At 44.1% G+C, this 23,940-nt stretch overlaps 3 protein-coding genes and 1 non-coding gene across 4 annotated transcripts; 2 read left to right on the top strand and 2 right to left on the bottom strand.

Annotated features, from left to right (window-relative positions):
- Positions 1-4,452: 4,452 nt before the first annotated feature.
- LOC128271400 (inositol-pentakisphosphate 2-kinase) lies at positions 4,453-17,618 on the top strand. The gene is made up of 11 exons (XM_053008895.1): positions 4,453-4,632; positions 11,630-12,294; positions 12,369-12,521; positions 12,615-12,721; positions 12,994-13,158; positions 13,265-13,323; positions 15,198-15,365; positions 15,440-15,551; positions 15,623-15,739; positions 15,840-16,096; positions 16,739-17,618. The coding sequence occupies exons 2-11, from the start codon at positions 11,946-11,948 to the stop codon at positions 16,914-16,916; spliced, it is 1,665 nt and encodes a 554-aa protein (XP_052864855.1). The 5' UTR covers positions 4,453-4,632; positions 11,630-11,945; the 3' UTR covers positions 16,917-17,618.
- On the bottom strand, positions 8,823-9,585 carry LOC128270580 (uncharacterized). The gene is made up of 4 exons (XM_053007991.1): positions 9,538-9,585; positions 9,300-9,470; positions 9,076-9,234; positions 8,823-9,003 (listed from the first exon to the last, which is right to left on the bottom strand). The coding sequence occupies exons 1-4, from the start codon at positions 9,583-9,585 to the stop codon at positions 8,839-8,841; spliced, it is 543 nt and encodes a 180-aa protein (XP_052863951.1). The 3' UTR covers positions 8,823-8,838.
- A 1,009-nt stretch (positions 17,619-18,627) lies between the features above and the next one.
- Positions 18,628-19,268, top strand: LOC128273966 (calcium and integrin-binding family member 2). Its single transcript, XM_053012039.1, has 2 exons — positions 18,628-18,979; positions 19,051-19,268. Exons 1-2 carry the CDS (start codon positions 18,628-18,630, stop codon positions 19,266-19,268), a joined length of 570 nt encoding a protein of 189 aa, XP_052867999.1.
- Positions 19,269-23,474: 4,206 nt separating this feature from the next.
- Positions 23,475-23,598, bottom strand: LOC128275800 (U5 spliceosomal RNA). The gene has a single exon (XR_008269338.1). It is a non-coding gene; the product is annotated as a U5 spliceosomal RNA (small nuclear RNA).
- Between the last annotated feature and the right edge of the window lie 342 nt (positions 23,599-23,940).

Raw genomic sequence — 23,940 nt, 5'->3', positions numbered from 1 at the left:
CATTTTCGGGCACAAAAGTTGGCATAGTTTAACCCTTTCAAAGATGGGTTGCAAAACGAAATATTCTTTTTTTTGACCTGAAATCATTTACCTGATGTCAAAACAAGGTAATGATGAATGAACCGCTAAACTGGGAAGTCCCAATCGGCAGGTACAGCCATCTTTTTAAAAGTTCGTTTCTCAACGCACACACCTAGTACACACCGGCGGCGGCGGCGGCGGCGGCGGCGGCGGCCCCTCTTTGTGAAGAAGCGGAAGCAGGGCCAGTAGCGGGGGAGGCTGCAAGTGGCCAGCACACCCACACCCACCCCGGTGCGATCTTATCCCAATGAGTAATGTTTTCCCCACGTGTGTTTCGTCATTGTTTTGTTTCTTTGTGTACTTTGATTGAGTTTATGTGCTTTTATTGCTGCCCTCAAAAAGCGCTCGATCTTCCAAACAGACGCACATTGGCGCGGCCACCTAAACTTTCCCCCGAACCTGCGCCCGACGGCTGGGGGGGGCCTATGCTACGATAGCATCATCCACGCTCCTCGCCGCATCACCACCTATGGGTGGATTCGCAGTCGCTCATTAGACTGCACATATACTTACCGCCGTGAAGCGTGTCGTGCATATTTTGCTATTCAAATTTTCATCTGCCCACCCCGAACGGTCCACCCTCCACCCCAAAATGCGCCTCTTTCTTTCACCACCACCTACGAGGGGAGAACAAAACTCCGCCACACTCTCGAAACGCACTTTTGCCGGTCAACAACGTGGCGCCCAGGCGGCCATCTTGCTGCGAAGCTCTGGCTGGCTGGCTGGCTGGCTGTGCAACGGCCGACTCTGATGTGTTTGCCTTCGGTTTTTGCACCACACCACCCTGCAATTGTGTTTAAATGAACCTTGCTTAACTGGCCGTTGTCTCTGTTTTTCTCTCTATTAAATTATCTATCTGCGTCTCGCCTTAGCGTTTCATCAAACGGAAAAATTGCACACGCTGGTTGTGTTGCAAAGCGACGAGCATAAACAGCTCGAACAGCATGACAAGGACTGCCGTGTGACATGCCCGTTGTTCGCTGGTATTTAGAGTGCGGTTTATTAGTGTACTCGACAGTAGCGCCCGTTAGCACTTGAAGGGATTTTTGAACTCGGTGACACGCTTTCGTGTGACGTCTTCTGCTGCTGCTTCAACATGCCCCGGACTTATCCTCTTAGAGTTGTTTATAGTATTGTTTTGGATTGGTTTATCAAACACTACCACATCTTGTTAATAGCTTGCGTCGAAAAAGGGCTTTGAATTTCAAAGTTTAGCAAATTCCTCGACGTACAGTCGACGTGTACCTCGCCATTGTAAAATCAAACATAGAATGGGAGAGGTACGCATAAATGTTTTTTTTTCAGATATTCATTAATCGATCCATGTACATGGTTGTGGACTTTAAGTTTGGTCATGAAGGGTACTTTCCAACTGATGCTTTTTTATTTTATTTACCATGTTTCCAATACCAATATCAAGTTTCATAAATACCGCCCAGTCCGTTCTTCTAAAGTTAGTAAAAGCAATGGGATAATATTGGGTTTGCAAAAAACGGAATCCATTACTATATTTTTGCGTGAAATTCAAAACTTTATTTAGGATGCTTCCGATGGTTCGATTGGCGTCAAATGTGCACCGTTTTGTTGTTAAATTTGTTGCCATTTTAAAGCTTCATAATGCTCCTCACATACAGGGTGGTCAAAAACGCGTGCACATTTTGAACTATCCATTATTTCACTTTTAAAACGTCAAACTTGATTCTAAAAAGTGTAGACATTTAGTAAACACTTCCACATTTACGAAATGGATCGCTTTACGCTTGAAGAAAGCTGGGAAATATTAAAAGTAGCCCATTCGGTCGACTCAATTTTTGAGCACATTTTCGACTGTCTGTTGTCCTATCTCGGCAACAGCAACTTGAATTTGGGTCTTGAGGTCGTCAATAGTTGCCGATTTGTTCGCATTACATTTATCGTTCACCGCTCCCCAAAGATAATAATCCAAATGCGTCAAATCGCAGCTTCTTGGAGGCCAATTCACATCACCATTTCCGCTGAATGTTCGATCTTTAAAGATGCGGCGCAAACAATCGATCGTGGCTGTCGTTGTATGGCACGTAGCGCCATCCTGTTGAAGCCAAATGTCTACCAAGTTCTCAGCACCAATTTCGCCAAAGAAAGAATTAACCAACATTTCTCGGTGGCGTTCGCAATCGACGGTTACGACGGCTCTTTCTTCATTCTTTCATACGGCGGCCGATGATGCCGCAAGACCAAAATCTGCACCGAACAGTCACTCGTAGGGAGTGCATTGGCTTCTTTTGCACGACGTGTTGGTTTTCACAACCCCAAAAACGACAATTCTGCTTGTTAACATAACCACCGAGGTGGGAATAAGCTTACATGAAATGTGCTTTTCAAATATCGTACAGTTTGAGATTAGACCTACCACTTTGGAAGTAGGTTTTAAATATTTCCCAGCTTTCTTCAAGCGTAAAGTGACCCATTTCGTAAATGTGGAAGTGTTTACTAAATGTCTACACTTTTTAGAATCAAGTTTGACGTTTTAAACGTGAAATAATGGGTAGTTCAAAATGTGCACGCGTTTTTGACCACCCTGTAGAAGTCTCGGTCGTATCTGCTTGGAGGCAGATCCGGATTATGTGGTAGATGCATTAAAACATCTCAACCAAGTTCCCGGAGCTTTTGACACTATAGACGTGTATGGCATTACGTTATCTTGATGGACCTCTTCTGTTGGCCAATTCACTAGCTTAAAACGGTTCAGTTGTTCGCAGAAAAGATCTGAATTTAGTGTTTGGCCACACGGAAGCAACTCATAATAAACGATTCTTTTCAAGTCCCACCATATACCCAGTAGAACCTTCCTAGCCGTTAGTCATTGTTTGGCCACCATTTGAGCTGCTTCACCAAGCTATGACCATCGATCGTTTTCGCACAGTATTGTCGTATGTATCCCATTTCTCATCCTCAGTACCCATCCGTTTAAGAAAAGGGTCGATTTCATTCCATTTTACCAAAACTTCGCAGATGGAAATTCGATCCATCACGTTTGGTAATGTTAATTGGTGTGGCACCCAAACATGGAGCTTCTTTCTAAATCCAGCTTTACACTAATTGTAAGCCAAACTGTTTGAGGGTTAATCTTTAGCTCCTGGGCGATGCTACGACTACTAACTAAAGCCACCTACGGAGAAAATAATAGATCTCTTTTAAGCCAACCTTATATAACGTATATTATCTTTCACACAAATCTGTAGTTTGGTCTTTTTACTTTTAGCAAAAATAACCGAGGTATGAGATTAGACACCGTGGTACATGTACCTTCCATAGGCGCAACACTTTGGGCATCAACTAGGAATCCATGTGTCGGATGTGTCCCCGGTGATAAATCTCTACTTTTAAAGAGCACCTTTTTGTCAGTCTTTCCTCTCCGACTGTGGTTCGATTCTTCATTTGTCGTTCCCAATCGACGTACCAACTAACCATATGCATGCATAAGAGCGACCCAGCGACCTTTATTTGTTGAAGGCACTCTATCGCCAACTCGATTGACTGACGTAGGGAAATATTGACGACGATTTAGACACGTTGCTAGTGGCGCCATCGACGTGCCAGCAATTCATCTACGACTACGAGGTACGTTGAGCAACCTTATGTTTTCAGGCTTCCGTCTGGGGAGCAGACGAATGAGTCGCTTCCCAGCAGGGCGGAAGGGTGGAAGCCTTGTCACAAAAACCGTTACGGATATCCGGGATAATAGTGTTCCGGTTAATACAGGATGTGTGGCTCTAGGTACTCGTCGTCGTCGTCGTCGTCGTGAACCTACGTCAAAGCGTGCAGCACAAAGGAGCTGTTTGGAGCAGCAGTGACGATAGTGTCCCGATTGGCGCTTAGACGACCACCTACGCCCCGGTTTCTTTTTAATGAATGAAACAGAAAACGTTGATTTACAGGCAGGCAGGTGTTCGTTGGGGTGCTCCACATTCATCATTCACAGCGCGTGTGTGATGACGTGCGGCCAGCGACGACTCACACGGCGAAGCGTCTTTTTGCAAGGCGCGTGTAACACTTTGCTAAACTTCTTGGCCACTTCGGGCACTTCTTTCTCACCTCGTAGCAGCTGTGGACACATCGCAGCGGCAGCGGAGACCTGGACCCGGCGCCGTTAGGCAATCTCGCTCGGTCCAGTTGCCCGGAGGCGGCCACAGTACGGTGACGTAACGCGGGTTTGAAGCCCGCGGACAGCCGAGAGAGACCTTTTCCGCTTTCCGCAGTTCGCAGCGTATCTTGATTGGTGTGTAGAGCTCCGTTGCGCGGTCGTCGCGGTCGTTGTGTTGCGGTGGAAAGTTCGCGGAATCGTTTCGTAAAGTTTTGTTGCCCCGTTTCGTGGGTCGGAAGTTTGTGAATCTGATCGCGTCCGGCACTTGCTCCGAGTGCTACAGGGGTTACCCCGTTTCTTCCGCGTTGTGCGCTCTTCCGGTCAGGGAGTTTGGAGGACACACGCTGTTGACGGGTTGGTTCTGTGGTTCCCGCTTCCGGTTCGGTTACGGCAGACGTGCAACGCCGACGAGTTCTGGAGCCGCACAGGTGCGTGTGTGTACGGTGAACGACATTGGACTGAGTACGCTCGAAGACCCGCGCCAAGTACGTGAGTGGGAACGGTTGTCTTCAAGGTTTCCAACAAAGTCGCCACGCTTTCCGTACTTGCGCCGGTGCATGTCTCAGTGCAACTCGTTTGTAATGTACGTACTGTGTGTGGGGTGCTGCTGTACGGTCCTATTGTAGTAACACAACTAATTGCCTTATTTATCGGTGACGTCAATACTTAACAATAACCTGGACAGGGTCCTGGAGCGAAACCATCACAACAGAATACCCTTTCTGGTGGGACGCTGAAGTCAGTCTGACATCAATATGAAAACATTGTTAAAAGTCGAGTAAACGGTCAATTTGACGACTTTAAATGCTATGCTTTCGTTCATGTAAATTCTACAGTTAGACTGTACCAAGCTACTCATTTTTATGAGCCAGATAACAGTTATAGGGTGGTCGATCTAGTGTTTGGACTTCGACGGTGGGGCGCAAAACATCGATTGTGGCTGCTGCCGTACGGCACGTAGCGCCATCCTGTTGAAACCAAATGTCGTCCAAGTTTTTAGCTTCAATTTCACCGAAGAACCAGTTAGGCAACATTTTTCGGTAGCGTGCCCCGTCGACGGTTACGGCGGTTCCTTTTTAATTTTCGAAGAAAAATGGGCCGATGAGACCGCCAGACCCAAATCCACAACAAACAGGCAGTCCCTCTTTGCAGTGGCTTCTCTTGGACGACTTGTGGGGTTTCCTAGCCCCAAATACGACCATTCTGCTTATTAACATAACCACCAAGGTGGAAATGAGCTTAATTGAAATGAGCTTTTAAAATTTCGAACAGTTTGAGTCGAAGACTCACCGCATTGGAAATAAGTCTTTAATATTTCTCAATATTCTGCGAGCGCGCCATTATTTTCTGCGCAGTCTTTTGGTCCAGCTCAGCGGCAAATTTGTTCCAATTTATTGCCATCTCTGCAGCATCCTACATCACCTTTCCAGTCTTCTTCAACTTCCATTTGAATTTTTTTTTTTTTATTTATCCGGCTACAACCGTCGAGCGGTCTTTGCCTGCTTTAAGGAATCTTTCCACCGCTCGCGGTCGAGAGCCTTCGTCCACCATATCTGGATACCGGCCGATATCGCGTCCCGGTCGACGCAATCTCTTCATCTCACACGGGGCCTACCACGCCCCCTCTGTCCCTCCGGACGGCCTAAGTGGACTTTACGGGCTGGTTCGTCGTCCGCCATTCTCATAACATGGCCAGCCCACCGGAGCCTGGCGAGACGCACACGCTGCACGACAGTGAGGTCGTCGTACATTGCGTACAGCTCGCTGTTGTAGCGGCTCCTCCATTGTCCCTCCTCACATACGGGGCCAAATATCAATCTGAGCATCTTCCTCTCGGACGCGGCTAAGAGGGTTTCGTCAGTTTTCGATAGTGTCCATGTCTCAGATGCGTATATTGACTTCCATTTGATTATTGCCCAATAATTTTCGATTGGGCGGAGTTCAGGGCAATTTGGTGGGTTGATATCCTTTGCGATGAAATCCACCTTATTGTCACGCGGTACCACTGAACTACATTCGTGGTGTAGTGGGAGCTTGCCAAATCAGGCCAAAACTCAACCGGACCTTTGTGTGACTTAATAAATGATATAACTCGCTTTTTGAGACACTCTTCCTTGCGTTGAGTTCATCGTCGTGATTGTGATGAAAACCTTGGTTTCCGTCCACAGGTGCAAACTCCTTGCCAGATCATTAGTTTTCGTGCAAATTTATTGGCAAATACAAATTTGAACTTAGAGGGGACATCTCCCCGTGCCGTGGCGAGGTAAGATTTTGGTCTAGGAGGCTGTCCAAAATCCATTTTCACGAACGTTTCGTCGTCCATAAGCAAACATCCTTTTTACCTCGTAAGAACCTTCTCGTACAACTTTCTAGTGCGTGTTTTAGCGGCTAGGTTTTGCTTAAGTGTCCTGTTTGGATGCTTACATGCAAGGAAAGAACAGTAGCCTCTTCGTAGACAGATGCTCTGAACAGTACTTTGGCTGGCAAGATATTTTTTTGCAATATCCCGAACCGAGAGTCCAGGATTTGCCTTAATTGATCTCAAAACCTTCCAGATCAGCTGCCGGTCGTATGTTCCACTACGACACCTACTCTGAATCTTTCGGTCTACGATCTATTGGGTTGCCGGAAACGTTAAAGCACAGCATATACAGTTGATTTTGCGAATTTAAGTGTTTTTGTCATTTTCAACCCCGTGGGGTTTTCGACGTGAGTGTGCAGAATTAATTTTCTTCTTTCGAGTTCCATTGAGCATAACTTTCTATAAACTCAGCGTAACCAAGATGAAACTTTCAGCACTGAAAGTCGAATGTTTACTAAAGCCATAGCTGTCAAAACATTTGAAATCCGACCACCAGAGGCACTGCTAGAAGACATACAACTTTTCCCGATTCTAAGTGGACCATGCTTTATTTACTACATTTGGACTACCGTTTGTCTAAATCTTCATTAATCTTCTAGCTCTTGCAGTACAGTCAAACCGCTCGATAGAGGGCTTTGTAGTGCGTAGCCTTCTGCAGCGGTACCGAGACCGAGGTATTACCTTAACGATCGTTATTGATCTTATTTGCAATTTGTTGCACCTCGTCACGGTCCCGAGGTGCTTCGCAGCTACCGCTGTGTGTTTTCTAGGCAAATATTGTTAACCATTGGAAACACAGTGATGGTTGCGGCAGTAGAGTTAGCAGCATTAAAGGCCGCATTAAATGTGCACAATTTCGTGTCCGAACGCTGGAAATCTTTATTACACAGTTTGACACAAAGTAATCACTTAAGTAATCACGGATCACAAAGTAATAACTTTTTGCATCAATCTAAACGTTTCGGTAAACGTTTTAGCGAGTTTAAAACAACACTTGATATTGGCTCGTGCTCATTCTTGTACCGACACCACAGACATACTGTCACTTTAGGCACAATAACTTTGTACCAAGTGGACCAAATTTAATGAAATTTTGACTGGAAGTCTGGAAAGGATGTACCTATCAAACAAATATACCCACATCAAGATGGCACCACCAGAAATGACCCTATTGAAAAAGTCCTGATTACTTTGTGTCAAACCGTGTAGTAACCATTTTTCGACTGACGCTGTATTTAGAAAAATGTTTATATTTAGTATTAAATAAAAAAATAGAAAATTCGGAAACAAGTGCCCAGAACTGTACGCAAAAGGGCTTGGTGTTCTGGTTGGTTCGATTCGAAATCGGCATATCGAGGACCCGGTGGTGGTGCGAATGGTCAATGCCGATTTCGCGGATCGATCGCGCGGCAGAGTGATCGAGAGAGCCAGAGAGTAGTAATTGAATTATGGAAGCGCCGGAATCGAATTTCTCGTTGCAGCAATTAGGCGATTCGGGCCGGTGTTGGTGTGTGCTGACGGGCAGAAAGCAAAAGCAAAGCGCACCTTCGCACTCCTCAGGCGCAGCAGCCGGATATTCACGGTTTTTAGTATCGCGATTACGCATGGCTCACTCGAAACGGGGCCGGGGCTGTCATGCCATGCTGCCGCCGCGGATCTCCGTGGATCCCTCTCTCGCGTACGAGCTACTTTTTGGAGGCCTAGCACCCATTACGGAGGGGCACTCTCTGTGTCGGTAATGACCAACGGAACGGTGGTGGAGCGAGATTACCGTACCGTTCTTCTCGGTGCGATTACTGGTTAAACACCGTTAATGGCGCTGCTCGACCTGGAAAATGGTGGTGATGAAAAGCTCGGCGGATGGGAGAAAAAACTCGCATCCCCATTCTAGCGCTCGTCAGAATATGTCCAGCGCGTCATTGTTCCGATCGGCGTACGGGGCGCGAAGGCCCCGGCCCCGTGTCGACGTCGCCGTGGTCAATGTTCTACTTTTACCAAGGCAAATGCATTTACGTCGAAACCGATTGCTAATAATGGACGTCGCATGGTGCCGTGCATGTTCGCTCGAAAGATGACGATTTTAATCTGCGAGACCCACTGACGGCGGGGCCTCTCCGACTGTAGAGGACCCATCTTGACAGGCCGAAAGCGAAAAAAAAAAATGATCGTATAAATGTGTCATCAAAGGCAGGATCTACTCTCAGCATGCTTTATAGTGCCGGTACAAACGGGGATACAGGTTAGGTTTGCCTTTCGTCTGTCGGACGATCACTTAGTGTTCTACCACTGACACTTGACACATTGTACACGAAACCTCCATAAACAGCGGTGAAGGGAGCGTCATCTCGGCGAAGATTTTCCATTCGCCCACCATTTGCTCCATAAATTCGTCGAGACCGAACGTTCCCAGGCTTACCATATCGAAGCGCTCCACGTGCTGGAAGAAGAACGACGATCGTGGAGAAAACACCGTGATTCGTTTGAAGAGTCGGCCACCTCAATCACTTACACCTTTCGGGAACGGGCAGCGAGTTCGGTTCATGTGGCGCGTAATGCTGTACCATATTTCCATCGGGGACGTTACGACGGAGCACATGTCCAGGACCCGTTTGCTGTACGGTCTGGGCACCCATTCGCCGTGTTCTAGCTTTTGCGTGTAGAACGAAAACTGCCGCGAAGAGCGATTTTTGAATTTTGAAGGTCGCAACGGAGCAACGGACCGACCCCACTTACCCCGACCGGCGAGACCAAGTCGCTGACGAAAACAAGCTCTCCGTTCAGTGTCAGTTCGTCGTCCTCCGAGAGAAAGATCTCCATCTTCGACGTATCGATCGGAAAAGGCTTGCTCGAGCTCGAGCGAGGGCACGGTTTAAACAGCTTGTTAAACTCCATCACGAACTTGGTCTGTGGAATATATGGACGCAAAAGTTGAGTCAGGGCGCACTATTACTACAAGATGCGGTCCACCTACATGAGCAACCGTAAACAGTAACGTATAACCCATCAGGATGGTCCACATGCTTTCGCTGTTCCACGAACGACACCAGAATGCTACTTGAAATGGTGAAACATTCAAAGTTTGATGGATTTAATTGGATGTCAAAGTCACACATGTTGTGCATGTCCAGTGCAGTATCTGATTCTAGCTGAACAAGCTTTACAGTGCTGCCTTTGGATGCTTCATGTCGTACCACAGATAATGTGCACGAATCTGGTGACTACAGCGTCAGCCACGTCATAATAGTACTGGGTTGTTCATTAAATTGGGAGTCTCGATAACAAAGGGCGCTGCTACGAGCCTAATTTTTTGGTTATATTGGTACACTCTTCATATGAACGTATTTGAAGTTTCATTTCAATCGGTCATTAAATTTTTTTTACAAGCCATTTAGTATCGACGAGTCACAGTATTTTTTTACAACGAATTGATGAAATTACAATTGTTTACAACGCAGTGATTGAATTTTTATTTTTGAAAGGTTTAAAAGCAAAAAAATCGCCGAATCACTGAAAGAGATTTAGTAGAAGTCCTAGCCAGCCAGTGAGCGGTATAACCAATATTTTAACTGAAGTATAAGGTTTCAGAAAGCTCTGTGCAAAATGGGTGCCACATTCGCTAACAATGGAACAATGCACCCAGTCACAAGAGTATTTCGAAAATGGCAAAACTCCATGAATTAATGTTCGAATTGCCTAAGCATCCACCGTATTCGCTAGCTTTGGCCCCTAGTGACTTCCATCTGTTTCCCAGCCCAAAAAAAATCATGCACAGAAAGCGTTTTTGATCAAATAATGCTCTTCCAGATTCTCACTTCAAGGATGGAATTTATAAATTGGAGTCTCTTTGGAACAAATTTATTGATGTTCAGGGAGACCATACTGAATAATAAAGTGTGTTTCAAACCATAAAAATGTGTCCTTCTTAGCGAACGTCAAAACTTAATGAACAACCCAGTAGTACCCAGTATATCGCTCTGCTCTTCCGTCAGGCAGAGTTTGCCCTTAAAACATTGTAGAAAGGTACGAGCAATTTCGATAATTGGTCAAGTTTTTAGTACGATTGTTATCGTATTTATCGCGCGAGTTACTTTCGCGAGCAACACGCACTGGACGGATTTTACGGACTGAATTTTATTTGCAAATCAACCATTACCCATGACGGAGCCCATGTGACTTGGACGGATCGAATCGTTGCGACGCGGTGTAACTTTGCAAACAAGATACGCGAACCATTATTAAATCTTGCTACGGCGCCAGCCAGTGAGATAGCACGTTCATTTGTAGATGAAATCAAATGGAGGGGGACTGATGATAGGGGCTTTGTTTATTGCTTTATACCACCCGATCTAGTAAATCCACCTCGTTGGGCGTTGTGTCGATGTGGTGGTTGCGATACCAATCGCATTTCAGCGATAAGAACCTTGCTTAAGGTATGCCACCAATATAGACACGGTTGCGAGTGCGTCAGCGTGACTCATCCTATTTGGGACACCCAAGGAGACTTTCGTGGAGTCAGAGGTTCCCAGTTCGTACTAGTTTTCGGCTCCGATAAGGTGGCGATGAAACGGGCAACTCTTTACAGGAAGAGCTGAAGACAAGCTCTGCCATGAAAACATAACATCGATTGAATAAAATTGTTAGCCAAAATGACTGAATCACTACCCTGCCTGAATTTTGGAATCACTGCATCACTGAACCTTGCCTTATAGCTATTTATCGCCAATTGCCAAAGTGGTTGTGTCTACCGTTGACAGTATCAATGAGTAATCTCGACGAACCTGTTGCCAAACCAAAAAATGGGTTGAGCACTTAACTCTGCAGGATGCTCCTCCTCAACAGCGGATGTACCGTTGGCTGGGTCCAGAAACTGTCGCAAGGTTTCTTTGAGTTGACGTGGCGTGAGAAGAAAGTTAATCGGATCGGAAATTTGGAATCTTTCGGGGTTCAGTTCCAGTATGGGCTTTGACTATTTTACGACCAAGTGGCGGTGTGTGTTGGTATCGCGCGGCGTGTGTGTGTGTGCGTGCACTTCATTTTGTGTTTCCATTCAATTACCTTTACAGATAGCCAGCCAGCCAGCCAGTGCGGTGGTTAACGGTGGCGCGACGCCGTGAATTTTCATCGATTGCCGTGAATAAAACATGAATCTCGTCAGTGGGCACTGCGCCGTCGATCGAACGGTTGGCATCAACAACCAACGATTCCCAGCCAACCATCCTGCCTCCATCGCTAGTTGATTGATGACCATGAAACGCGGAGTGCAAGGACGAAGCGAGAATACAAAGTGTCTAGAGGGGCCGACGGACCGCAGGAAGTAGGATCGCGACCGCATCTGCTTCACCGCAGCTACAGCATAGCATTTGTCTCGAGCGGTGCATCATGGGAAAGATAAATGCCAGCCACAGCAACTACTGCTGCGACAGCACAACGTTGCGGTGCAACAATCACCAGCAAGCCAGAAACCATTGGAAAATATTGTTTCCTCATCGTTTGAACCCTGAGCTTCCGGGCTTGCGGCAGGAAATGGTTCTCAACGCTCGAGAATCCACCGTTTGTAACAGGGAGCCCCAGGAACCGAGTGACGTTCTGGCGCGCACTCTGCTGCAGATCGACGAAGGCTGTCTGGTGTATCGCGCCGAGGGCAACGCAAACATTGTGCTATCCCTATCGGACAACAAACACGTCCTGCGATTGCGCAAGTCGGCCATCGCTACGCGGGATGGCAAGGGTACCTTTTTTGGGCGTTGTGCTAATTTGCTGGTTTGAAATAAACTAATCGTTTCCCCCTTTTGCTACTTGCAGCCGTGAGTAATGTTAAATTGGAGCGCTTCGTCAAATACTCTGAGGTGATGTCCAACCTGTTCTCCAGCTGTTACGTGCCAACGCTCAAACTGGCCCATCTCAACACACAGGACCTACAAGCTTTTAACGAGCGCTTGAATAAAACACGACCCGGTAGGTACGGAAAGGGGCCTTAGAAATAGGGGCTTTCAGTGGGTTATAATACCGCGCTGTATGTTAAACTCACCGTACCCTATCGCTTATCAGTTGCTAGACGAGACAAGGAAATCCGAGAACTGGATGGCATCATCTACCCGGACGTGGCGTTCCTGCCGAACTGGCTCTATCTAACTAGATATCAAGACATGAATCAGGTAATATATAAAGTTAGTAACCACCAGGAAATGCGTTAGAAAAATAATCCTGTTTATCATTGAAAGCTAAAACATTCACAATCATCTCTCGCTTCTCGAAGAGCAGGATGCTGCACATTTTGCTCAGTATACGTGAACGTGCCTTAATAATAAGCGGTAACCTATTAGAGGCTCAGATAGTTTTGCCTTTGACGAAACAACATTTAACAATGTAGCATTCTTCATGGCTGTGCTCAAACTTTGTTCTCATTTCCTTTGGTTTCTCTTTTTAGGACAAGAACGCGTCCACTCTGCTGTCTCCCTATCAAACATACTGCGTCGAAATCAAGCCGAAGCAAGGTTGGTTTTCGTACGAACTCTGTGATAACATTCCCGTCCCAGGCCTGGCGACCGGGGACCTTCGGAAGTGCCGTTACTGTTTTCTTCAATATTTAAAGGTGAGCTGTCGCGCAGGGGTTGATTGATGCTCCCACGACGCGCGTCCGGTGGGAATGGTCTGTTGGTAATAAGTTTCCCACCATCTATCTTGTCTCCCGTTCGCAGCTCCAACAGAAATCGATAGCCAAAATTAGTAAATACTGCCCATTGGATCTCTTTTCTGGGTAAGTCCCGCGATGAGTAGTTAACTGTTTATTTCAGGACACTAGAGAATGTTGAGTTGGTGGACACACACACACGCAGCACAGAGCACGTCGCCGCAACGTGGTCAGCGTCGAAAGCGTCCTCCCCTGCTAATAGTGCGCAACGGGCGTAGATCTGCTTATTTCGAACTATATTTTTGCAACGCAAACCTGTCGCGTGTGCGTTGCCTTGGGCGCGCTTCGCTTCATCGTTCGCGACACTCCGTTCGCGACACGATAGCAAGCAAATCGATTCGTTTTCAGGGTGACCAAAAATAGCGATCAACAGCAGAAAACCACGCGCAGTGCCCGGTCGAGCATTGTTGCTAAATGGTGTGGTCGGTCGCCGGGGCAGCAGTGTGTAGTTTTACGACGCACTGTATCGACGACTTTCGGATGGACTTTCGAATGTCACTCTCGCCGTTGGGTCAAAACCGTGGCCAACCGAAGCGGGGCGGGAGGGCCTAAAATAAGAACAATTTATTACACACATCATCGGACCCGGGTGGGAGAGCCCGGGTGACGAATTCGTGGGGTCGTTAACAAAATATGACCGATCGCCCGTTCAAGGAGAGAGCGGTATCGGTTCCGATCCGGACTATCCACCAATAGTTTATTTTTTCTTTCGCCTCGCATGTTTCGGTTGCGTTGTGAATTGACAGTGAATGAACTTTACAAATTTATCTGTATTTAATCATTCATTTCATCGATATGGTTTTGTAATTTTGGTAGTAGGCATGTGATTTCTGTTCATAGGTATGTTTCTTTTTCTGGTTATAATGAAAGGTTAGTCTCGACGGTGTACAATTCGAGCGAGTTGTGTGAATCGTAATTTTAATATTACTTCAATGACTACGAAAAGATCAGTCTTTGGCATGCAAACGTCGTACATGTAACATATAATAAAAATGAATTTGCCCAATAAATGTCAGTATTGCAATTGCGGTCTAGTTCAATTTGTCTGGAAAGAGTGTGGTTGACCCCTGACACTCTCTTGTGTGTGATGTGATATTTTCGCGTCGCATTTTTCGTACTCCACCAGCCTTCCCGTTTTGGTCCGAGCGTCTATCTGGCATCTACCTACGGGTCGAGGTACGGACATGAGATGCACTTTCTGTGCCGCGTGTTGCATCGTTTTTCGCGGTGCGTTAGCTCTGCGGCGTATGCGTGATCCACGCATCACCAGTCGCCCCGCAGGGTAAGGTTATAAATAAATTTCAATTATTAGTTCGCCTTTGGGCGAACACTAAAATACACCTTCAAGTAAATCTTGGCCTCGGTACTCTTTGGCGCTGGCTTTCAACACCGCCGAGCGAGATCCGCCGAGCAACCGGTCTCCCGATCCGTGTTGCGAGTTTTGTCGTTGGGCAATGCATTCCTTTTTGCTGCTGCATTTACGTGATCCTCGCACTTTCGAATCTTTATTTTCAATATCTTACTGTTTTGATAGTCGGTACACCCCCAGTCGAAGACAAAACCACGGTGGTCCGAACGTACCGCAGACAGTGAAATCGGGATTGACGATTTCGAAAAACGTTTTTCGGGATATTTTTAGGACTTGCTGCACAAGACCGATGGAAGGTGGGGCCGAGAAGGATGAACATGTTGTTGTGTGAGAAGGCGTCTGGGGTGTAAGAATGAAATTGCAGATGCAACTGCAATAGGTCCATTGCACCGCAGGGTGATGAAACGATTTCAACTGTAATACGGCACAATTTATGCTTGAAAGGTGTAAGAGCAACTACGTTGTGTAGTGTTAAGGATGCCGGACAATATCAAATAATTACCTCGTTTATTAATAATAATACAATTTGTTTTATTCGTGTAAATCCTTCATTCCCCTTCATATGGTGCAGAAAACCAATCCGTGTTCTTCACGCCGTTAAGGGCCTTATCGGTGCGCCGCAGAACAATTTCAAACTTCTCAAAAACGGCAAGATCGTGTACGACGAGACACGCGAAAAGTCCGTGTTTAATCGAATTCTGAAGGAAATGTTTCCCCGCGACGGACGCACGAAGGAAGAGTATGTTCTGTGTTACTGAAATGCTAGTGATTTCCAAATGGATGAAATTAATAACATCTTAACTCTTTCCGTAGGCGAAAAACATTCTTCCTCAATCTGATCAAAGAAGTATTGCTGACGGACTTTTCCAGCAATGACGAAACCTGTGACCAAAAACTATTGACCATAAGAAAAGATCGCAAGAAGGTGAACAATCGTAAACCACATGTCCGTTCCGTTTAGCACGAGCGTTCTTTGATTAACCTTGATCATTGCAGAAGGATAAGAATCAACTCCACGAACGTAGCTGCAATGCTTTCATTTTCAACGAGCAACATTTTCTTCCAAACAGATGTGTACTGCGTGAGATCCTCGATGTGCAGTTGCTGGTAAAGGTAAGACAAATTAAAAGTCATTCAGATTAAAACTGGACACCAACATTGATCCTCGCATTGTCGACTATTTTGCTCTATTTTTTCGGTGCTGCCTTTACAGTCAAATTTTATGTCGTTCGACCCATCCAAATTGGCCTCATCCAGTGTTAGCCCATGCAGATACGTGGACGATATGTACGAGAAGTATCTCGATTACAGAGACGATGTCGGCTACAGCGACGCCTCAATGATGTCCGGGTCGTTCTGCAGCGAATACCTGTCCACCGAAGAAAAGTATCAGTTCGGGGCGACGGCGTTAGATTGCTCGGTCATGATCACTTTTCGGCGACTGATGGGAGATCGGACAGAAGAAGACAGGTATGGACGAGAACACGGTATTTGGGCAGCAAAGAACGTCGAGAACGATGCCTTCGAGTTTCGTTACCTGTGCTCATCCGCAGAACGACGGAATAAAAGCCTCAAACGTTTTTGAAAGCTTTTTCAAGGTCTGTGTGACAAATGCCTTTTTTGTCTGCTTTTCTCGTTCATTATGGTATTTCTACGGTATTTTCAACCAACTACACAGAGAAAAGAAATGCACACATACATTTGTGTTATACCTTGGCATATTCGGTGTTGTCTGTTGCCCGAAAACTATCAATGAATGAGAGGGCTGGCAACGGATAATAGTTTCCTGAAGGGATTTACGAAAGCCGATATTTGGTTTTCTAGAGTTTCGGATCCTTTTTCATTGCTTCTGCAATTAGTTGTATTGGTATTTGTTTTTATCGTTTCGGGTTTTCTACGAATTTATATCTTCAAATATCTTGGCTTTTTTATCACCTTAATCACATGGGAGTGTTGAAGATTTCGAAAAATGTATGAAAATGTATGAATGTATGTATTACTACCCTTAGTTTAATTTTGAGGGGCTTTATATTATAACATACCTTTTGCATGTAGAAAGTTCTGAAAATTACAATTGAAACATTTTGACTCACTTGATTTTTTCTCTTGCAGATTGAGTCCTGAAGCTCGCAAGCACATAGTCGTTATCGAAGGAATGAAGTTTTTAGTTAAAGTTACGATCACCGATTTGGATCCGAAATCGCACAAACATCGTGAAAAGTATTTGGTTCAATTGGCGGAATCGGTTTCGGCCTATCGTGACTATATGAGCAAGCTAGCAAAGCGCTAAGCGAGACGAATTACCGTGTTTGACGTCCATCCGTATCTTTGTAACTTATAAAACAGGAAACAGATCGAACCTCGTCACAAAGCAATAATGGATTCCTAATGCAGCCAAGAAGAAAACTCTTCTGAAAACTCTCTACTAGCGATAAGGAAGAAGACGTGAAACTCTGTGTATTATCAGTGTTCTTTGTAAAACAACTTCAACCCATAAAATTACCGGTATCTTCGGAATGTATTGTAGGAAAGATGGTTTAGCTGAAAGCAGACACCACACATAGGAAGGGTTGAAAATGGAAGCGAGCTCGATGTTCCTTATTCTCGGATACTCCTGGAAAGACTCGGTGTATTTTATGTAAGAAAATAGACATTTGCAGTGGCGTGATAGATCGAAGAAGGATAAGATTACAGAGCAAATCATAATATTCAGCAACGGGCACCATTGTTTTAACCAACGTTTATACTTTGTTTGAAAGCATTTGTAGTTCATCTGAGTATTAGATAGACACGGTATACATGTGAGTGTAAGCATTTGTGCATTTCTACGACTGATTAATCAGTTAAGCCAAAAAGTCTGTATCAGTGTCAACACCAACAACACAACAAATTTCATACAAAACAATTTTCTGAGCAGACGGTACGGTGGTTTTCAAGTTTCCACTGATGAGTATGATTCGTTTCTAGCAGTTATTTTTTCCAGTTCGAATTTATGCGAATTTTAGTTTTAATATTTATAGTTTTGTCAATCACATAATGTGCCTTTTTGTTTCTGGTCTTGTTTTTAACATTTTGTTAGAAAAAATTCATGAAACATGTAACTTTAAGGTCGGTTTTTAATTCACATATTTGACAACCATTGTTTCCACAACCACAAAACCTTTTTATTAGAGAAGTGAATAGAAGGATAGCAGCATTTTTAAAACTGTTTTATATCATTTTTCTAAAAATATAAATGGAATAAGATCGGAGGAATCCTGAAAATGGCTATCCTTAGTTCAATGATCCGAACTGCAACTGTAAAATACTATTCATTTGGAATCATTGTATGTTATCAGCATAAGTGATGGAACTTTAATTGCCAATAATGTAAGCACCGCAACAGGGTGGCCATAAATTAAGTCATAAAGTGACTGTGACGTAACCTCCGAATAGAAAGTGTCTTGATAGTATTTCGATAGATAGGCATTATTGGAACACCAGTTCCAAAGCTTGTTACCTACGGAGTTCGGTTCTCTCTGTGTGTTTGTGGCCATCAAAGAAAACGTTCGTTCCAGGAATGCATGGAAAAGGTTTCAGTCAAAGCGCCTTTCGCCCCCTTTTGGTTGTTATCTTTTGCGTGACGATAAATTCGTTTTCGCTTGTGAAGTAACACGGAAACACCCGCCACACCCAGCTGGGGGTTAGCGCTGCCTGTCGAGCTGTAGTGGGCGGCAGAGACATGCTTTTCTATGGGAGCGGAGTGCAGTAGGAAAAGGACCTTGGAGAACATCTTTTCCTTTTACTCCTGCAGGGGGCTAACATAATAGCAACAAGTCATTAGGACATTACAATCCTTTGCATTGGCACGCCAACAAGGAGTGGCACCACCGGAAGAAGAGTGTGATGTTTGATGTGACGTGAGCGTTTTGCAAGCTTCGTAAGCAGACTGGCGCACCATTGGACTTTAGTTGTTATCTCAACGGCTAACAGGTTGGAACATCGGTGAAAAGAAGTACGCAATGGGCAATAAGATTGTGACGTTTACCGATCAGCAGTTGGAGGACTATCAGGATTGTACGTTTTTCACGAGGAAAGAAATCCTTCGCGTTCACCAACGCTTCCACGAAGCTAGTCCGGATCTGGTGCCACAAATAATGACCGAAGGTCAGGCGTCCTCGATACAAGTGCCACGGGAGCGCATCGAACGATTGCCGGAGTTGGTGGAAAACCCATTCAAAGGGCGTATGTGTGAGGCGTTTTCGCGCGACGGTGACGGGAATCTCACGTTCGAAGACTTTCTGGACCTGTTGTCAGTTTTCAGCGAGCACGCCCCGAGAGACATAAAAGTGTACTACGCATTCAAAATATACGGTACGCTGTTTTGCAGACTTTCGAATACATCATTCCGATGCGTTCCTTAAAAGCTTCTGTGCCGGTTTTAGATTATGATCGAGATGGGTTTATTGGCCAGTCGGACCTGCTGAACGTTATCACGGCGCTGACCCGCAACGAGCTGACGGTTGAAGAGCATCAACAAATCGCGGAAAAAGTGATCGAAGAAGCGGATGTGGATGGTGATGGGAAGCTATCTTACTTGGAGTTTGAACACGTGATCACGCGAGCTCCTGATTTTATTTCCACGTTTCACATCCGTATCTAAAAGGGAACATAAGCAGCTAAAGAGGGGAGCTATTCTCAGAATCGTAAAGAGCATGTGTGAAAATGCTTTATGAGCTGTACAATCCGTGTTTACTGGAAATTAGGAAAAAATAACACCGCATGTGGTTTAAGCTATTAACATTTTTATCAACCGCAGCGTACTTTTTTTCAAACATGATGTGGACAAACGGAAAAGAGGTAAAAACGGCCTTTTTCCAGCCCCAACCATAACTGCCCTGCGTTGCATTCTAAATTCAGTATCTCTATGAAGTCCGCGCCTTTTTTAAACTACTACTCATCAATACTGAAATTACCACTTGCTCTGTAATGGGGTAGGATTCCGATGCCTCTTGAAGGATACTATAGGGTCTTAGGCTCTCTTCCGCTAGTCCTGCTAAACACGTCCTTGCTATACAGAGCGACAAGGAAACGAAATTTTTGAGCGGAAATTGCTGCTAAAGGCGTAAAACGCCGTTGAATATATTTTAGAAGTTCTTCGAAGTTCGAAGAAATACAAACAATATTTGAGTGGCTTCAATGTTGAAGCTAATTTGAAGGTTCTTTTGCTCCGAGTCATACAATAAACTGAATTCTACTTCATAATGACCATTTCTAACCAAGTAGCAATCATTGGTTTGACATTCTGAACGTTAACTGCTTGCAAACACATTTTGTCGGTAAAATCAGCTTCCACCGTTTGGACCGTTTTACTTTTAATTCTTTCCTGCAGAATCGACAAGAGTTTTTCTATCATTGAGTAAAATGTTATTAAATTCATAACAGTGTTGCGAACGCAAGTAGAAACAAACAAAGATATCTAAGGTTGATGAACTTCGCTCGGTTTCGGTAGCGGCGAGATGCGTGGGGCAGTGCCGGACGTATGCCGGATTCCTACCGACTAAAACTCCAGATGTGCGGGACCCACATCTCCCCCAGTGATCCCCGGTGCTAAGATCTTCTCCCTCGTTGTGTAGGAAAGACTAGTACGGTGAACAGTAACTATTCGATGGATTCCGAAGAGCAAATTCTACAATTGATCAGATTTTCAGCATGCGGCAGATCCTATTAATCCTCATCCTGAGATCCTGCGGCATTAGTTCAATAAACATATTTTCCTTCAATTAATTTTTATCGATAAACTTCTAAATTTACCAATATTCCTGAAAACGCCTTCTTTCTTTGCTCAGTCCTATTAAAAAGAGGTCCTGTAGCCGAGTTTTGCTCCTCAGCGCCTGCCTCAGAATCGTTAAGAGCCATCTGGTGAGCAATTCGCACAATCTGAAACAAGGGTTGGTTTCTCGGGCATGTTTCAGTTAGCTTTATGATTTCGCCACTCTGTGCTGAATGGCACTAGTGAGGTGTTCGTCTTTTAGATATTTAAATTTGCTTTTAAAGTTACGTTGAAAGTTTTCGTGGCTTTGAATTTTGAATTGATTGTTATTTCAATTGTGAAGCTGCAAAGCAGAAGAAAAAGAAGCAGGGTTTTATTAATTTTAAACTTACTTTTCAGGGTTTTTGGACTTTCGATTTTGCACCGAAGAAAGTTCACGTATTCACGGAATTCGCTACTTTCGCTTTTTCATTGGAAAAAGGAGGCCGAAGAACATTATGTTGCTTGTGGAAGCTTATGGTGAACAGGTGAACATTCTCCAGTAGTGAATACAAAGAAGAGTTCGTTTCGGCACAACTTTAGTAATGATTTAAATTTCCAAAACTCAATTTCCCTTCAAAACAACGACCATCCTGGTGCAGTGAAGAGGTTTGAAGAAAATGTCCCAGCCTATAGGCTTTCGGACCTTGTTGTGACCTTTAGCTGACTGGATATGTTGTTGCTGCACGTTCACGAATGATGTTTTGACGGACTGTGAATTGAATTGATTGTTGATCGGAATATTTGATTGAGAAGAAAATTTAGCTAGAGTCGTTTTTTCTGAATGCCTTGTAGGCGCAACACAACTAATCGCACTGTTTGTAACCTTCATTCTTTGTCATGCGGTAGCGGAATTAACTGCAAGAAAAATCTTCCATTGATTGACATCTCGTACATAATGTGCGAATGCCGCTGGTCCTATATTAACATCCCAAGTTCAAAGCAACGGCGAACTTTGCACTTCATGCTGGACTTTGTGCCTGCTACCCCACCGATGTAAATTTCAACTGCTGAATGATTCACACCGCGGTACTATTTCAATTCCAGCTGGAACGCGTTGTTAGAATGTCGGTTCCAGAGTCAGTAGAAAGTCGTAAAAATGCATTCTTCAGGTTTTCCTTTTCTATTTTGTTGAAACAAAGTGCATCTGGCTTGGGTGTCGGAATTCAAATCGATCCTTGCCTAATGCTATCCCTTTTCCGATAGGGAGCGTTCGAATCTTGTTTTCGCCTACGAAATGGTTTTATTGCTTTAGAGAAATACCACACGTGGAATCGAATTTCAAAAGAATAAAACGAATTTATTGCGTAAACTTTAAGTGATAAGAATTGAGCATCATTGTTTTCGAATGGAAAAGCTTTAAAGCGCAGTGCAATTACCATACTTCTTTTACCTGTGTTTTTTTTTCTTAATTTTCGAGTACAACGCACTAGCTTATTATTTCGTTGGTTTACAATAAAAGAATGTTCGAACGAATATTTGTTAAACCTTTTGATTGTTGAATGAAAAGTAAAATCCATTTCACGTATGTGAATGATGAATTCTTCGAAAATCCTTTGCTCCTACAACAGTGCCAACAGTGCCAATAGTAGATAAAAACGATTAAAGAACGATTTCGACGTGTGTTGGTATGTTAAACAAACTCTCAGTTCAAATGTACACTGAGAATTTATATAATATGGGCTAATTTAATGAACTGATTAACACATTTTTTAATTGTTTAATGAAAACACGAAACCATTAAATATTGAGCATGCCCAGTAGTAAGTTAATCGAATGGCTCGCAGTATCTGGGCCCAGCTTCCCAAAGGCGGAGTACGTGCAAAATGATTTTAATTCCATTAAAATGCATCATTACCTCGGGCCGAGAAGCACCATTTGCATAAATCGTAACGATATCAATATGAAATTATGCACCCGGCCACATATGAATCGAATTGGCCAAATCGATCGCCGGCCATGGTTCGATAGAAACCACACGAATCAGCCGACGGGTTGAAAAGTTAATTAAAAACAAATGAAAAACAATTCCCATTGCAGCGTGTCGCCGATATGCGCTGGCGCTATTGATCCTCTTCCGTGCTGGGGAATTTATGCTGTGCTATGCTCTGCGTGTACATGTTAATCCGTTTAATTTTTCAATCCGTGCTGGCCTTCCGGAGACGAGCAGCGAGCAATGGGTCGGTCTGGGATCGCATGACGAACCAGTGGCGGGCTTTTGAAACATCAATCTTCTCTTGACGCAGAGTTGACGGAGTGAGCTGCTTTTAGCTATGCCAAAGCAGCTTATGGCTTATGCTTTTGAGGGATTTTAAGCCAAGCCAGTAGTTTTGATGCCTAAAGTTTAGGTTGAAAGCTTCTAATTCTAACCAGAGCCAAAGTGTTACCGTCTTTGCATTGTGCGTCGCAATTTATTTCTGATCCCCGGAGCCTTGGTGGTCTGGTTATGATGTGATTAATTACGTTTCGCAGCAAGTGGTTGATCTTAAATTGCGCAATCAATTATAACGTGTGAGTATTCTTGCAGAATGGGCTCTGGGCTTATTGCGTTCGATTGTACTCGTATGATGAAATGTACTCTCTTTTTGGGCCAAATCCAATTTTGTTGAAATTCATCTGTTAAGTTAAAAATTGTCTCTTGAAAAAATTAAATTTATTTCCTTTTAGTTAATCATTCGTAGAAACAAAATTAGAAAGAGACTCTACTTAAACTTTCATAACTTTCTTTTCCTATTTACTTGGTTGATTTTTGACATTAGGTTATTATGTCACCAGATTATTATGTGAAACAAGAGTCTATCATTTTGAATAAACTTTCATGTACGAGTTTTGTTCACGTTTGCGTACCGACAAATAATGTATAAATGTAGGAAAATTTACGTTTAGACAAAACAGTTATAAAAAATAGTAGAATTAAACAAACATCGTTTAAGCTAAACTTGAGAACAATTTTTTAAATTAAAGCACAGTTTGCGTTCCAGTTTACATCGTCGGCACTTTATAATGCCATTCGATAAGGTGGTTGTTTCATTCGATTTGTAGAGATGATTATGGCTCGATCCCGTAATCGGAATCGAGGCGAACAAAAATTGGCTTTAGACTCCTTAGAGTATCCCTCTCCACGGAAATCTTTAGTAAAAGGCGAAAGATTTATTCGACATTTGAAGAGAGATCAGAGTACCGCCGAACGGCTTGAGCTACCCTCAAGACCTTCCTGGGCCGTGTTGCTCTACCGATACATAACGAACCGTTTGCCGGTTTGTTGTTTGTTTCGAACGTTAACTTAACTTAGTTAACTTAGTAAAGCTTCGAAAAGTCCATAAACACATAAAAATACGTATATTGCAATAACGTGCATACATATATTCCATATGTCTTTTGGCTTCCGAACTGATTTTTACGAATTTAATATTTGCGGGTTTATTTCTTGAATATTATCCTTTATGCATTTAAGTATATTTTATTAAACAATTTCCTCAAACGCTTAGGCTTTCCACATTAAATTGTTTTCTACAAACATCTT

This window comes from Anopheles cruzii, chromosome 3 (genome assembly GCF_943734635.1).
Source record: "Anopheles cruzii chromosome 3, idAnoCruzAS_RS32_06, whole genome shotgun sequence".
NCBI classification, from domain to species: domain Eukaryota; kingdom Metazoa; phylum Arthropoda; class Insecta; order Diptera; family Culicidae; genus Anopheles; species Anopheles cruzii.
Note: the sequence above shows the minus strand (reverse complement) of the source record. Positions and strands in the feature narration are given on the sequence as shown.